The sequence below is a fragment of the Prionailurus bengalensis genome, chromosome B4, assembly GCF_016509475.1.
Source record: "Prionailurus bengalensis isolate Pbe53 chromosome B4, Fcat_Pben_1.1_paternal_pri, whole genome shotgun sequence".
In the NCBI taxonomy this organism is placed as follows: Eukaryota; Metazoa; Chordata; class Mammalia; order Carnivora; family Felidae; genus Prionailurus; species Prionailurus bengalensis.
In genome coordinates this window covers 5,179,052-5,196,293 of record NC_057358.1, presented here as the reverse complement: position 1 = coordinate 5,196,293, position 17,242 = coordinate 5,179,052, and the positions used below count along the sequence as shown (strand labels likewise).

At 44.3% G+C, this 17,242-nt stretch overlaps 2 protein-coding genes across 5 annotated transcripts in view; one reads left to right on the top strand and one right to left on the bottom strand.

The window, feature by feature from the left end:
• FBH1 (F-box DNA helicase 1) overlaps positions 1 to 17,242 on the bottom strand; it is a 168,995-nt gene that overhangs the window by 91,768 nt on the left and 59,985 nt on the right. The gene's annotated exons all lie outside the window — the stretch shown is intronic.
• Positions 1 to 17,242, top strand: part of IL15RA (interleukin 15 receptor subunit alpha) — a 61,476-nt gene that overhangs the window by 37,043 nt on the left and 7,191 nt on the right. For 2 of the 4 annotated variants that reach the window (XR_006294385.1, XM_043561526.1), the window contains exons 4-6: positions 838 to 1,032; positions 2,626 to 2,658; positions 8,635 to 8,707. Coding sequence is in view for 3 of the 4 variants with exons in the window: in XM_043561526.1 (XP_043417461.1) it covers positions 838 to 1,032; positions 2,626 to 2,658; positions 8,635 to 8,707 (301 nt within the window). In the remaining variant the exon portion in view is untranslated. Of the gene's footprint in view, positions 1 to 837; positions 1,033 to 2,625; positions 2,659 to 8,634; positions 8,708 to 11,440; positions 13,778 to 17,242 lie in introns of those variants that run through there. The other 2 variants (XM_043561525.1, XM_043561527.1) reach the window with 2 other exon arrangements.

Below are 17,242 nucleotides of genomic sequence, written 5' to 3'. Positions count from 1 at the left end.
TTCCTCCTAGTTAGTTAGTTAGTTGACTACAAACAAGAGGATATAGTAGAGTACTGGCTACATTTAAGTTTGGGGTAATTCCAAGACCCCTTTGACCCAAGTCATGCCCAGATCACCCACTGACAAGAATAATCAAGGGGCCTCTCCCAGCCTTGCTTCGTGCATCAAACACGTGGTCAGATGAAACTGTACCATCAAACTCTCAGACATGAGAGTGCAACGGAAGACCCATTTTTCATGGAAAGAGAATAGTGAAGTCTTGCCACCACGCCTCACAGTTTGGGAGCGGCTATATGCCAGTTAGCACAGGGAGGGTGAGGACATAAACACCAGGAGGGCTGCCCTCCCTTAGATCGGGGCAAAACCAGGGCACTGTCTTCAAATACTCTAAAACTCGGTCTGGCTGAATCTCAGGCTTCCCCTTATTTCAAAAGTTGTGTGCAAACAACGCAGAAAGGAAACTAAAATCAGTAGCCCAGGTATCTTTGGTAAATACAGTCATACTTGTTTTTTGAGATCAGTCTCTCACTGCATCTTCCGAGCCTTCTCTAGTAAACAAGTCAGGAACGACTCGAATCCGTGGGATCTTTAGGTTACGTGCACCATGATAAATAGCTGTAGATCCTCTCGTGTTCTCAAATGTCCCTCGGCCATCCAGATGGAGGAATAGGCTACTCACTGAAGGGATTTCCCCAAAGAGCCCTGGAGGAGGGTGCTGGGCGAGGGCCGGCCCGGGGTGGGCTCACTAGAGCAAGTCTGAAGCCCACTGTCTTCTGGAGCTGCGCGGAGACACTCTTCAAAGTATTTATGTTCTCCATATCTTGCACTTTCCTACAGAGCCAGCTTTCACTTCCAAGTCAGACAGCACAGTGGCCACAAAGGCAGCTACTGAGCCAGGCTCCAGGCTGATACCATCAAAGCCTCCGGCTGCGGGAACCACAGGGGTAATCAATAATGAACCCTCCCGAGCCCCAGCTCAGACAACAGCAAAGGCCTTGGAACACACCCCCTCTGCCTCGCAGGAGACGCCAGGTTAGCACTGGCTTTGCATACTTTAGGAGTGGTCAGCAGTCCATGAGATGTGGGTGGAGACCTCGAGTGAGCTGGCTGCCTAGCATCACACCTTGCAATCCAAAGTCCAGGCCACTCAGCAACCCTCCGCCTCCTGCTCTGTGCCACAGCCTCCTTGCTCTGCTCTCTAACTTCTGTGCTCTGCCTTGGCTCGGTCCAGCTGGAAAAGAAAGTCCGTCTCCCAGAGGTGAGAAGGCTCGGCGTATTGACCTGCATGGCAGAGGCTTTGCCGATCTGAATGGTATCTGCCGTCTCCCAATATGGGAGGACGGTGGAAGCTTTCTGCAATCTGGAGTCACAATCTGTGGTATGAAAGAGCCCTTGGTAATCTGCGTCTGCCGCAAAGGCATATCTGATTCTTTGTGGGGGTTTTCTTCGCTACCACAAAATACATTTGACTACATTCCCCATTCTGCACCTTTCATCCCCATGACTTGGTCATCCCATAACTGGAAGCCTGTATCTCCCGCCCCCGCTTCACCCACCTTGCCCATGCTCCCCACACCCCTCCCCTCTGGCACCCGTCAGTTCCTTCTCTATATTTATGAGTGTTTCTGCTTTTGTCTGTTTGTTCATTTGTTTTGTTTTTTAGATTCCACATCCAAGTGAAATCGTACGGTATTTATCTTTCTCTGTTTGACTTATTTCACTTAGCCTGATACTGTCTAGGTCTGTCTGTGTTGTTGCAAATGGCATGACGTCATTGTTTTCTATGGCTGAGTAACAGTCCCTTGTGATTATACACACCACATCTTCTTTATCCATTCATCTATTGATGGACACTTGGGCTTGCTTCCATATCTCAGCTGTTGTAAATAGTGCTGCAATAAACATTCGGGTGCATATAACTTTTCAAATTAGTGTTTTTGCTTTCTCTGGGTAAATACCCAATAGAATTACTGGATCATGTGGTAGCTCTTTAATCTTTTGAGGAACCTCCATACTGTTTTCCACAGTGGCTGCACCAGTTTACATTCCCACCAACAGTGCACAAGTTTCCCTTTTCTCCACATCCTCCCTAACACTTGTTATGTCTTGCCTTTTTGACTCTAGTCATCCTCACGGGTGTAAGGTAATATCTCATTGTGGTTTCTCACTTGCATTTCCGTGACGATCAGTGATGTTGAGTATCCTTTCATGTGCCTGTTGGCCATCTGTATGTCTTCTTTGGAAAAACATCTTTTCAAGTCCTCCGCCCATTTTTAATTGGGTTGTGTGTGTGTGTGTTGAGTTGTATAGGTTATTTATACATTTTGGATATTAACCCCTTATTAGTTATGTCGCTTGCAAATAGCTTCTCCAATTTAGTAAGTTGCCTTTTCGTTTTGTTGATGGTTTCCTTTGCTGTGCAAAAGGGCATATGTGATCCTTAAGCATGGCCCAGCAGCTAAATAAACTACCCTTGTTCTTTGCTAACGGAAGTTTGGTTCCGCCAGCCATGACTCTCTCAGGCTTTAAGATGGGAGCCAAAATGTCTAGAATTCCTCCTGCTTAATGAGAAATGAGTGCCTTTAGGACTACGGCAATAACTGAACTGCACTCTCTTCTCTGCAGGTACCTATTCATACAGTTCCGGAACTGTGACTGGTAAGTGTTTTGTTTTTTTGGTCCTAGCAGTGTTTCTGCCCTGAGGACCTCGGTCTCAGGGTGCCGAACAGTCCTGGCTTATGCCTGCTGCCCCAGCATGGCCACTCGCAGCCCCTTTCACTCTCAAAAGTGACTCAGTGTAGATAAGTCATAGATAGGATCACCCTACTTATGGGATTCTACCATGACTGTTTATCTCAATACTGGTAGCTTCTCTCTGTCAGGCTACACACGTGGGAACCAGAGAGCTGACACATCACAAAAGGGCCTCCTCGTTCAGCTACTCAGTTCCACTAAGCCGGGCTAGACTCATCCCAGACTTAGCAGAGAACCACAAGCGTGTGTGCGGCTGTCAGAAACATGATGTTATTCATCCGTCAGCTGCATTAATCTCTCACAGGGTGTTAGCCCCATGCACTTTACAGCAAGACTGGCCACACTTCTTGGGATAAAAGGCTGCTGTCTACATAAGACGCACACAACACTCAACGTAGGAGAGGAAGAGACTGTCCTGGTGAGTGTTAAGGAGGAGAGTGGAGAAGTGTTTGCAAGGAAAAGAGGAAAGAAAAAGAGGAAGGGAGGGGAGGAGAGAGAAGAAGAGAAAGAAGGCAGAAATGCAAGTAGTAAGAGAGACTAAGACTTTTGTCTGTACAAGTTTTCAATAAGCCAAAAAAAAAAAAAAAACACCGTAATTTATACAGAGAAAACACAACTTATTTCTATTTTCTATTCACGAGTTATCCTCTTAGAGAACGACTCATATTTTTGTGATTATATTTTATCTGCATCAAGTGTCATCTAGAAAAAAAAAAAACAAGCAGCTTCAGCCATTTCAACAGCTTATATGCAAAGGCAAGAGATTGAAACTAAAATATGTTTATCACGTAAGAGGTGACCAGTAAGTCAAGTAGCCAGCCCAATTTTTCTCCTTATGTAATATACTATGTTCACCTTTCCACAAAGTTTTAAGTTTTTTATTCATTTTTTTGAATTGGTAATATTTGCCAGGGTTTAAAAATTACAAATTACAAAAACATATACAGCAAAAAGCCCCATCTTAAACTGAAAATTCCCTTGTAGGAAGAAAGTTACTCCTGTTACCAGCTTTCTGGGCATCCTTTCAGAGAGGATCGATACACGATGCTAGCTAGGTATTTTAGTTTCACTGTGTTGCACCTGTGTTCATTTTCAACTAATGGTACCTCGTGGAAATCCTTCCACATCAACACATAGAAACCACCTCATTCTTTATTTTTTTTATTTTATTTTATTTTATTTTTCAACGTTTATTTATTTTTGGGAGAGAGAGAGACAGAGCATGAATGGGGGAGGGGCAGAGAGAGAGGGAGACACAGAATCGGAAACAGGCTCCAGGCTCTGAGCCATCAGCCCAGAGCCCGACGCGGGGCTCGAACTCACAGACCACGAGATCGTGACCTGGCTGAAGTCGGACGCTTAACCGACTGCGCCACCCAGGTGCCCCCCACCTCATTCTTTAAAACAGCTACCAAATATTCCACTGCCTGGATTTGCTACAGTTTGTGTAGCCAACCCCCTATGGGCATGTGACTGTTGACAGTCTTGGCTACATTACAAACAGTGATTAATTGGAAAGCCTTCCATCTATCACTTGGCTATGTGCAAAGAAATCTGTAGGATAAAAACCTACACATAAAATTTGGGGGCCATATTTTCTATGTCGATTTTCAAACAACTACTTTACTACGGGATATCATCTTATGATGTATTTCTCCAGTTCGTGACTTTCACTGGACTAAAACATCAGAAACTCTCTCCCAAACTCTGAAGTGTCGTGTAATACACATTAACTCAACACCTGCAATAGTCTGATAGCTCCGTGCAAGAAACTTTGGAAATACAGAGAATTACAAACAAACAAACAAAAACTTTAAATCTTTCCTGTTATATGAGTAAGATTTCCTTCTTCGAGGGTGCTTCAATATAAACATGTTAGCACCTAACTTAACAAGACAGATCAAATAATTGTCAGCAAAGAAATAAAAACGAGTTATACTTCACTGGGCGTTAAGTTTTATCTGCTAAGAAGGTGGAAGCTAAAATGGAAATCATGCTACTTTTCTAAAGACACTTAGTGATGGTGGCTTCCGACTACATCATATATATCCCAGTACTGTGGACCAAGAGTATACCCGTCAGGTTCAAGTGGCAGAGACATTCACTGGCTCCCTGAGCATCAATAAATGTTGCTATTTCTGCACGAAGAAGCAAGCAGTTGAGAGTGTTTGTAAGGGTATATAAACACTTTACCGTAGTAGTCGCTCAGCAAATGTGAATATTTTAATCAGCCCATTGATAAACACTGATATCACCATTTTTAAAATAAGCTATATAAATGATTATCACAGCTTTTAAAAGTTGCTTTTTTTTTTTAGTTCAACAGAAAATGGTAAATGGTAGATGCCTAATAAACAGCAAATGAATAAGTGAAGTTGAGGACTTGGACATTTATTAATAAATGTTTAGGAAGTGTGATTCATCATTTCATTGTCTTAAATATCTACAGGCTCACTTGGCAGCCTTTTTAATCAATAATTTCATTCATTCATTCTAACTATCTGGTCTCCAATCCTTGGCTAGGCTATTCTTGAGGACTCCCGATTGTAAAATAAAAAGGTAGAATGTCGCCTAGGACAAGTGTTCACCCTGCCACGTCCCTTTAATATGCTGGGAGGGAAGAGTTAGATTTTCAAACTGTCATACCTCTCGTCTTTCATATCAGAAATAAATTTGCTGCAGTTGATATGCTCAGCCTTTAATACGAGCTAGCTCTGTATCATTCATCTGTTTATTCAATATAAATCGAGTTCTACTTGGTACCACATTGGTCCTAAGTTGCAATAAAATGCAGATTTCTCATTGAGAAGCAAACAGCACGTCAGAAGTACTTCAATTTATGGACCCTTAAGGGTTTAATTCAATCAATTACGTGTTTATTAAGTGCCTACTCTGAACCCAACACTTGTTATGTGCTTAGCACAGTAAGAGACAGCAGAGAAACACTGCCCAGGAATAATGAATTGATATTCTTACTTCAAAACTGCCTTCCTCGGACACAGGCACACCAGCACTCTGGTCATGGCCACATGGCAAACAGCACTCCTTGGCTGACCTAGTTTGCAGGGACTGCTAAGGAATGGTGAGTCCCCATATTCTCAGGGGACATTTTCATCATCCACACTGGACAGTGGCCACTGGCTGCCAAGGCCACCTCTTACGTCAGACCCGCATGCGCTGTAGGATGAAGGCAGGGCAGGGAGTTACTGGCCTTTCTCGGCCTCCCAAGCAATAATCCACTCTTTCTCCTCCCTCCCCCAACTCAAATCCTCCTCTGTTGTCCTCTGGCTCACCAGACCTCTCTGTCTTCCTTTTTCTCCAGCCCATGCACCCCGCGAGGAAACACCAAAGGGTGGGGAACTTGCCAGTTGACATGTTTACCTATCATTTTAGTGATTTTGGTATCGGTTTCTTTACTCAGTTTGCCTGGATGTAATTGAGGAAGGGGCCAAGGATCTGAGTTTGTCACTGAATTCAAACTGCTCTGTCGTATCGTTGGCTCAAGAGCCCTCCCCTCCCTGGACTTGGAGTCTGCAGATTCTATTCTCATTCAGAAGAAACAGGAAGACGCATTATGAAAGTAGAACCATAGTTAACATGAGCTGGCCTTTTCCAATAAATCCCTCCGTGGACAGTAAATGCATAACAAGCCTATTAGTCAGTGTGAAGAAATAGTTTACCCTAGGGTACACCACCTCTGCCTAGAAATTTATTTCTGGTTTTTAGTCATAATGATGATTAATGTTAAGTCTGAAAACTCAAAACATCTCTCACTGATTTGCCATGTTTCCCGTTATTTCCTCTGGGACTTTTCTATTTTATTTTTATTTACTTAGGCACAGGTAGTTTTGCTTTTACAACATTACTGTCTTCTGATGACAGTATCGTGTCAACAAGTCAGGAAAAGAGGAAATTTGTTTTAAAAAAGAAAGTAAAGATTATCTACAATTCCACCATGACTTAATACTTTGGGATCTATCCTTCAAGGCTGTCCTGTGCATATGGACATACATCTGGCCTACTGGAGATTTCATTTTTATCTCAACCAGCTTTTTTCACTTAAGATATTGTGGACATCTTTCCATGTTAATAAATACAGATTTATTTCATAATTAAAAAACATTTTTTTGGGGCGCCTGGGTGGCGCAGTCGGTTAAGCGTCCGACTTCAGCCAGGTCACGATCTCGCGGTCCGTGAGTTCGAGCCCCGCGTCAGGCTCTGGGCTGATAGCCTGGAGCCTGGAGCCTGTTTCCGATTCTGTGTCTCCCTCTCTCTCTGCCCCTCCCCCGTTCAAGCTCTGTCTCTCTCTGTCCCAAAAATAAATAAACGTTGAAAAAAAAATTTAAAAAAAAAAAAAAAAAAAAAAAAAAAAACATTTTTTTAATGTTTTTATTTATTTTTGAGACAGAGAGAGACAGAGCGTGAGCAAGGGAGGGGCAAAGAGAGAGGGAGACACAGAATCCGAAGCAGGCTCCAGGCTCCGAGCTGTCAGCACAGAGCCCAACACGGGGCTCGAACCCATGGACGGTGAGATCATGACCTGAGATGAAGTTGGACGCTTAACCAACTGAGCCACCCAGGAGCCCCTCATTTCATAATTTTTAAAAGCTGAATGATATTCCATTGGATGGATATATTTTATTTACTAGTTTATTTAATTTTTCTATTAATAAGAGATTAATATAAAAATTGTGGTTTTTTAATGTTTATTTTTGAGAGAGAGAGAGAGAGTGAGTGAGCAGGGGGAGAGTCAGAGAGAGAGAGGGAGACACAGTGAGATCATGACATGAGCAAAGTCGGTCGCTTAACGGACTGAGCCACCCACGTGCCCCTAAAAATTGTTTGAAACACTACTACAGGGGTGCCTGGGGTTCAGTCAATTAAGCGTCTGACTTTGGCTCAGGTCGTGATCTCACGGTTCGTGGGTTTGAGCCCCGCGTGGGACTCTGTGCTGACAGCTCAGAGCCTGGAGCCTGCTTCGGATTCTGTGTCTCCCTCTCTCTCTGCCCCTCCCCTGCTCATGCTCTGTCTCTCTCTGTCTCAAAAATAAATAAAACATTAAAAAAAAAAAAAAAAGGTTCACTGTGTCCTCTGGCTAAGCCCTCTTGCTACCAGGAGATCCCACTGTTCCTATCTTGTCTAATAAACCTCAAATGGCCGAGAGCCACTGGCCTCCCACCACTCCAGACCCTGCCTTCCAACTTGCCCAAAACAGGATCTTCCCCTTCTCCTCAGCCATTATCTTATTCTCCTCTTACCTGTAACACCTCTCTTAGAACACCACCTCATTCTCCTTACCATCTTCCTCACCATAGTTGCCAATAAAAAAAAAACAAAAAACAAAAAACAATACAGGCAAATAAAAAAACAACACGGGTGAAATTGGAAGATATGCTACATTGCATGCTGTGGTTTCTAAATCAGGATTCTGTGAAGCTGAGGAAAAAGGAGAGGATGTCTCAGGGACAACTGAGGAGGACCCTCGCCCTGTCCGCTCTCTGACTGTGGCTTTCATAGCAGATATGGCTTCTTGTCCACACACTCCCACCCCAGCCCTTGAACTCTGAGGCTTTTGCCTTCCCTTCTCATCCTGTCACCGTGTCTCTCTCGTTGGGAAGGATGGGATTAGGAGCAGGGGATGGGGACAACATGAACAGGTACGGTTTACACTGGTGGCGTTGGTGGGGAAAGCATGGACTTTTGGCCCACAAGTAGAGTGCATTGGGCCACAGAGAACTCGAGAAATGTTAACAACAGTAAGTTGGCTGGGAAGGCATTCAGATCTCTCTGCAGGAAGGTGAACCATACACTGTCCAGTTCTTAGAAGTGAACCTGCTCCCGGGACTTCTGGCATGACGGCTCACTTCTGCTCTCTTACAGCGGCCATCATCATGCCTGTCGCTGTGCTCTGTGTAGTATGTGTGGGACTTCTGGTGTGTTACAAAAGATCCAGGTGAGTAGAGCAAGAGAATCACGCTGGACGAGACTCTGCTCTTCCTCCGAGAAAAGAGCGGCACCGTAAAGACTCCGGGCCTGCCCTCGCAAAGGAAGGACCCCTTTCCTGGCTACTGAGGCAGGCTCTTGCACGCACCCCCTTCTGTACTGGCCCAAAGGGGAGCCAGCCCCGGGACACCCCTCACTTTTTCCAAGATAGTCCGCAGGCCCCCAGTCAGAAACAGAAAAGTTTTCTTTCCTTTTTGGAAGGAAAGCGTGCCAAATAACTAAGTTGATGGGGATGCAGCTCTTATGCTACGTTCACAAGTATATTTTCTTGCAATATATACATTTCATGGGTAGAGTACATCTTCTGCCACTTGCTGAAATTTGAGTTTTTATATATTTTTTAAATGTTTATTCATTTTTGAGAGAGAGAGACAGACAGAGCATGACTGGGGGAGGGGCAGAGAGAGGGAGACACAGAATCCGAAGCAGGCTCCAGGCTCTGAGCTGTCAGCATAGAGCCCGACACGGGGCTCCAGCCCATGAACCATGAGATCACGACCTGAGCCAAAGTTGGATGCTCACCCAACTGAGCCACCCAGGTGCCCCAGAGTTTTCATTATTTTTCTACTCTTTAGGTACTTGTATCATTTTCATTAAAGCCTCAAATAGCATATTAGTCTTAATTTTATACTCCTATTAATTAATAACCAGTGTTCCAGCATTCCATATTGCTATGGCTGTTCTGGATCCTTCCTCAGCATTACACAATGAACAATGGAAATCAAGTTTGCTGAAACTATTTAGTCACTAGTCATAAAATATTCTTTGCTAAATTTATCAGTATAAAGATTATATCATCCTTTGAGCCTGACTCTGGCAACATGAATATTCCATGAAATACTGCTATAAAGCCACAACGAAAAAGTCACCTAAATATTCACATCGATCTTCAAAAGCTGGTAATACCATCTCAACCAAAAGAGGTGCCAGAAACCTCACAGATCGTTTAGAAATTGACACACTAAGTTTGATGTGTTACTCAAAAATCTGTCAAAACAATCCCAAAAATGCTCAAATGCTGGCAAAATCAAAAATGACTTTTAAAGGATTTTCAAAATATCACTGTAACTAAATTTCCACATGAGCTGTTGTATTTGGAGTTACATTCTTAAGAGATTATAATGAGTAACTATATTGACTTAAAAAAAGTATACATAGTCTTTTTTAAGAACACATTAAAAAGAGAATCTTAAAAGACTTTGTATATTTGGTATATATGGCTAATAAGTATGCTTATAAGATGAAAATATCAATATTCACTGACTATAATAAGGAAATATTCATAAATGTATCTTTAAGAAGAATTGATAAACCTGAAAAGCATAATGAAAAGCAAAGTAACTACTTGGTCATTTGATGAATCAATTCTTTGCCATAAAGTTCTTTTTTTGCAAGTAGGTTATTAGGTAGATTTGTCACTCAACAAATTGGCTTTTGGCAAATTATTTTCAGTACATTGGCCTAGAGTCCTGATCCGTAGTCTAGCTCTCACTCCAAGGAGCTCAAAGTACTTATGTACTGTATTATTTTTTTTATTGAAGTATGGTTGACATGCAATATCCAATTCGTTTCAGGTGTACATCATAGTGATTCAGTATTTTTATGAATTATGATATGATCCCCATGCTAAGTCTGCTTACTACCCGACACGGTACAAAGTTATTACAAATATCATTGACTACATTCCCCATGCTGCACATGACATCCCCATGATTTAATTTACAACTGAAGTCTGTACCTCTTAATCCCCTTCACCTATCTCACCTGCTGGCCACTAGCCCTTCACCTCTAGCAACCACCAGTTTGTTCTCTGTACCCACACGTGTGTTTGTTTTGTTTGTCCATGTTTGTTTTCTAGGTTCCGCATATAAGTGAAATCATATGGTATCTGTCTTTCTCTGTCTGACTTATTTCACGTAGCATAATGCCCTCTAGGTCCATCTGTGTTGTTGCAAATGGCAGGATGTCATTCTTTTTTTATGGCTGAGTAATATTCCATTGTATCTACATAGCATTTCTTTACCCATTCATCAGTCAACGGACACTTAGGTTGCTTCCGTATCTTGGCTATTGTAAACAGTAACTGCAGTGAGCTTAGGGTGGATATAGCTCTTCAAATTGACGTTTTGGCTTTGTTTGGATTCAAAGTGTTTACTTTGAAATGCCCTAGACTTGCCTATCCTCAAGAGGTACATGATATAATCCATGGAAGAAAACTGCTGACCCAGAAACTCAGGGCCTAAAAAAACAGTGACAGGGAAACATGTGGAATTAAGACTCTGCCTCCCCTACTCTTGGTGACTCAGGAACTGATTAATATATTTGTTTCTTTAACACGTACAAAGTGCCAAGAACTGTTTTAAAAGCTTTATAAATATCGCATCATTTTCATCAAGACGATCTTGTCTGGCTTCCCCAGGCTCCCAGGACTCTTTCCTTTTTGTTCCTGCCATTTGACTACTGCTATTTAGCAGAGGGAAAAGAGGGGGTGAGTGGCTCCAACAGCATGGTGAATATTTAGCGGATGAGGGCGTTAAAATACCAAACTAAGGTTTAAATTCCATCTGTGGATGGAAGCGATCTAGGCCTTCTCCATCTGAGTGGTCAATAGGAACCATCTGTTGACTCGATTTGCGGACAACCCTCTCCTCTTTTCAAAACCTGTGAATTACCTGCTTTACAGGCAAACTTCGCAGATACGCACTGTTGCAATGGAGAACATGGAAGAGATACCAATGACTGGGGGAACCAACGGCAGAGATGAGGATGCAGAAAACCAAGCACACAACCTAGGAAACTCCAGGGGGAAGCTGAGGGCAGCCAAGGCTGAAGCAAGGATGCCAACTCTTCCCTAGCCGAAGAGGTCCAAGGAAAGACTCAGGTGTTGGGTGCCAGCAAAGAGCCCGTCAGGATGATAAAACAAACATGTTGGTGTCATTTTATCGACCGTGGCCAGCCGAGACACCTCCTGTATTTGTAGCCTCTCCAGTCTCAGGATGCCCTGTCTCAAGAGTAGGGCTGACTTCCTAAAGTCCTGGCACTTGAAGCTTTCCTGGGAGTGGCTGGACACCTCGGCCTTCCTTTTACTTCATTAAGACATTTATTCAGGAGAGCTCATCAGCTTGACCATTCCATCCCGCATCCCGACTTGCAGTTCACAAAGAAGAGAAATAAATACACCTGCGGCTGGAAGAGAATTATGCGGCTCCTCCTGCCTTATGAGACGGCTGCGAGGATGATGACGTCATCGTAGCTCCTAACCACCGTCTCTCCAGTTAGGTGCTCTGCATGCACTGAAAAGGAGCAAAGAGGTACTGTGCCCAGTGAGTCCTCTTGATTTAAGGATTCAGAAAGAAGGAAACTGAACTCAGTGACATTTCCCATATATACGTTTTTCTATTTATACTCCTTGTCAATTATAGCTACATATTTTGTAACTGTTATTTTGAAATTGTACCTTGTATAAACAAAATGTCTATTTTCAATACAAAAAAAAAATAGTATACTGAAAGAATCACTGAGGAGAAACATACCACAAAGAAAAAAAAAGGAGAAAGCAGGGGAATACAGAGCCCCAAATGGTAGAGCTCGGCCTCTCTTTCTAAAAGTAGAAAAAAAAAAACCTTGCCTAAATCTGGATCTGATCTCAGTTCTGGAAAATCTCTAATAAGACCTCCATGTGAGAAGCAACAGGTTATGGCCCAGGTGTGCCTGGCGCACACAGTCTCTTTCCCTGTGTTGTTCTCTTTCTTTCCTTTAGAACATGTATTTATAAAATCACAGGCCTAATCTCACCTCCCCCTTTTATCGATGAGAAAATTGAGGCTGATAGCAGTTGACTTGCCCAAGGTCACATGGCTCCACTGATGCCAGCTTGGATGAAATTTAGGAAGGGCAGTGGGGTAGGAGAGGAGCAGTCCCCACTATAAATGGGCCATGAGCCGCCTCACGCATAGCCAGGGGCAGCCAGGGAGCCACCGCCAGCATCCGGGAAGTGGGGCACAGGCTACAGCTGCAAGCATCCCCGTGCCTCCAGAAGCTCTCAAAGTATCCATTCCTTACCAACTTCCCGTCATCGCTTTAGATGGTTTCATCAAAAGGGAAGGAAGGGTAGGAATTTCAAATGGCCAGAGTTGGGATTTTAGAGCCACACCCTTTTTCACTCTCTGCGATTCTCTTTTCGAACGAGAGGAAACTCACTGCCACGCACGAGCTGAGCCATGTTCATTGCCGTCGGGCTCCATACTTGATTATTCTGAACCTGACCGTTGCGACTTTTTGCTTCTCTCTTCAGCCCTGTGTTTCTAGAGTTCACCATTAACTGGATCCATTTTGTTCTTTATAAGAAGTTTTAAGAGTTTGACCCTTGTCTTAAAAACCAATCTGACAGAAGACACAACTTACACACACACAGCTGGCAGATGTTCAGCAGAGCCAGAATTCTGAAAGGTATCTGTGGCTGTACGAGGGGTGAGTCACATGGCCACTTCATGGGTCTGCGGTTCCACTTCACTGTCATCTTTGGAAAATAATACGATGACCTCTGGGGGCCCATTTCTAAGCTGTAGAATCACCTGGTTCAGGTCCATCACAGAATAAGTCTGTGATCCATGAGGCACCAACCAAGCTCAAGATGGGGAAACTGCACGACAAAAAAATAGATCTAGAAAAGTAGATCTAGACCCAGAAGCAAGCAGCGTCGGGTGGAGCTGAGGTCTGGAAGGATGGAGGCCAGGAGGGTGAGGGTGAATAAACAAGTGGGGTTTTTTTTGTTTGTTTGTTTTTTAAGTGAAGAGGTAAAATGAATTCTCCTACTGGGTGGTGCAGTTCTCCTAGGGACACGTTTAAGTAACTTGTATGATGCCAAAACATACCACGGCCCCAGAATTTACCCCCTGAGCAGTGATGGACATCTTGAAATTAGGAACTGTTTTCATCTTTGAATTTTCAGGGACTGACGCAGTGCCCTGCAGGTGATTACCAAATGCTGGATAAATAAATTAAAATGCTCTTAACTGAAGTACGGCAATATTCTCTGACACAGGGTAGCCTGTTCTCAGGCACAGCTATAAAGGAGGTGATGTTGGTGACACTCAGCCTCTTGTCTTTCTGCATCCAGTCTCCCCATCCTTCCCTGTCAGTGCCAACCACTTGCCTCAGAATTCTATCCCCATTTTACACATAAACAGAACTTGACCGATACCCCGAGGGTTCGGTTGGGAGTACACATGGGACCTGGAAGTGAGCAGGAGTGCCCAGAGAGTAGCGACAACCTACGGAAGGGCAGGTGTAAGTAAGCAGTAAGCAGTAAGCAGTACCCGGTCGGGGTCTGAGGCGCACCTCTTCCCTTGCATCAGGGGCCCTTCCTAATCCCTCCCACCTCCCCCCTACCAGTAGGCTGCACACCAGAGTTCTCCAGAATCACCACTATGCTACCTGAAAGCCTCAGATCCCTTCCACCTGGGAAGGTCCTGCCAACTGACCTGGTATCATGCTACTTCCTCCACTCATCTGTTGCTGCAAAACAAATCATGGAAGCTTTCAGCTACCACTGTTATCTCTGGGGGCCAACTGGGCTCAGCCGGTGCTTATGTGGCATCAACTAGATGCACTCACTGGGCTGCATTCAGCGTGGCTGGGCTGGGCTGGGCTCCAAGGTCTAAGAAGGCTTTGCTGGCTCACCAGGTGCACCAGCACTCTTCCGGGCTGGCTGGGGCTTCCTCACAGCATGGTGGCCATTGGGTGATCGGACTGTTACATGGTAACTGAAAGAAGGAACTGCCAGACCCCTTAAAGGCTAGGGACTGCCACAGGTCACTTCTGTTGCATTTTATTGGCCAAAGCAAGTCACCAGGCAGCCAGGTTCAAGGGGCGGGGTGGGGGTTCAACAACAAAAGGAATCAATGGAAGCCATCTTTGGAGACTATCTACCACAATACCTTCCAGAGCCACCAAAGAAATGCAATTTGTCTTTCGATCTTTGGCACTCAGTAAATGCCAATAAATGTCAGATACATGAATTAACAAACGAATCCAGGGATACCCACAAGGTACTAAGAGTCAATCTTTTTATTATTATTATTATTTTTTTTTTTTTAGTGGAAAAAGTATATAGGACTCAAAAGGATTTGAAAGTTCTACAACCGGTAAGCCTTTAGCCCAGACGACATCTGTCAGCTGGCTGCAAATCTGAGTCATTCACATTGTTTTCTCCTCTCTCATTTCCTGTCTTCCACAATATTTGCCATGAAGAAAATTGATTGCCCTTCATCTTTGTTACTTTGTCTTGCTTTTTTGTGATCAATAAATAAGATTTTTACTCTCTTCTTTTTAAACCTTCTTCTAGACATGAGGAAGTAAGAGGACAGGGACCAAAAGAGCACATGTAAGGATCTCTCCATGTTTCTAACTGCCCAATCCATTTTCTTCACCCATGAATGACCTTTACTATTAGCTGAGGCTGCCACGTCTTGGCCTCAGAATATCAAGAATGTTAGGAGAATCTTGAGTTTACTTATTTTCCCAGAAGCCTGTGGGAATTTATTTTCCCAGAATTTATGAACGTATGACACTCCATGTACGTGGAAGTCTGGTTCATGCTTTTCTCCCCTTGGGGCCTATCTGTAAATCTACCCATTCTTTTGTTGTTTTTAGCTACCTGGGATATAACACTCCTTCTTCTACAATTTTGGGGGCCCACCATTGTGCTTACTGTGTGGGAGGGCCTTACTGCCCACCAACCTAGAGGCGGATATCCCCTCTCCTGTTCCCACGGGGGTGTGCAGCTCCAACCCAGGCCCACCAGACACCCTCACCTAGTTAGCACTCAGAAACTTGAATACAGAATGAATGAGCACAACAGAACTTAAAAAGCAGCACCTGGCGATGCTTCAACCCCATTGGATGGTTGTCATCCTGTTTCTTGGCTCAGCAGATTTTGCTTTAGTCTCAATCCATTTTTGCAACCAAATCCTCCAACTCCCCATGGTTCTATGGCCCCCGACGTTCGTTTTCTTTTTCCCTTAAGACAGATTCCATTGTCATTACTTGTCACTGAAAAGTTCCTAACTGATAGGGAATTCGGTGCCAGGATAGCACATTGCAAATTACAGAGGAGTAGGGAAATGAGGATATCTGCCTTCAGGAGGGTAGAAAGTAGTGGAAGTCCTGCTGATATTCTGAGATGGGAACCTAGCAGCCCACAGCATGCCGAGAATGAGTTCCCCGGAAGTTACCTGACATGGCACGCCCACAGAAGGCCCAGCTCTTGGAGACCGCATGTACATTTGGGTAGTTCATCAAGGCCTGGAGAAGGTAGAAATCAAGCTACTGCCATCCTAAAACACTATGGGTAAGGAAACCCAAGGCCGCCGATGGGTGGCCACTATCAGTGGCAGTGAATGATTTAGAAAAGAGAGTAACAAGCTCAAATCCTCAAAGTCTCAATTCAAGCCACAGACTGAAACCTAGAGGCTTCTAGAACCAGGCTGAATGTCATCCTTCAGAGATCAAGGCCAAGAGGGCTGGAGACCCAACTTAAGATTCTGAATCCTCATGCTGTTGAGTAACAGTAGCTGAGTTTACAGCCCTGCCAGGTTTCTCAGCTGAAAGGCAGAGCACTGATTGGGTAACACTGGAATGAAGATACGGGGGAAAATACAGAGGGTTCTGGTATCCCCACTCCCCACTTACCCCACCTGTCCTCAGAAGCAGCCCCGGTTCTGTCCGGTAATGGTGCTCCTACTTCCTTGGCTGAGGAGTCCTCTTGCAGGAGGATGCTTATTCTCCTAGAGACCCACCCCCAACTCCTGATCTGCAAGAGTGGAGACTCGGCTCCCACATAGGCCTTCCAGAACCCCGCTCCATGCTGCCTCCCTCGCTGCACTTCCCAGTGCTTCCCGGGAACTGTCCCACTGTGTCCTCGTGGGCTGGGCACACTGCTCACAGTCTCAACTCATCTGTCAGTCTTTTGCCATACTCAGTCATTTGTCCAACCTACTGTTCAAGAAGCAGCTCGATTTCTACCTTCTCCAGGAGGCCTTCATGAACTACCCAAATGTACAAGATCATCTACCTCTGAGCTCCTATGATGTTATGTGCCCTATAAATGTGGCATTTGCTTAATACTACCTCTGTATAGTAGAAGGAGCACAGGACTTAGGAAACCTGAGGCCAAGCTGTCCTCCCACCATTTGCTGGCCTCGTCACCTTGGAAGAATCCCTTACATTACACAGACTGACGTTCCATCTTTGAAGTGGAGATAACACACATATTGTCCTTCTCATGTAGGTGAGGATCAAAAGAGACATTCGAAAGTGCTCTGTAAAGGGCATGTGACTCTCCCCTCTTTCTCTAGACACTAGAGATGCTGAAATTGAAAACCTGGTACTTATCCTTGACATGCCTACAGCCTGGCCAAAAAGAAAGATCTATCAAAACAAAGCAAAACAGGTGTGCCTGGGTGGCTCAGTCAGTTAAGTGTCG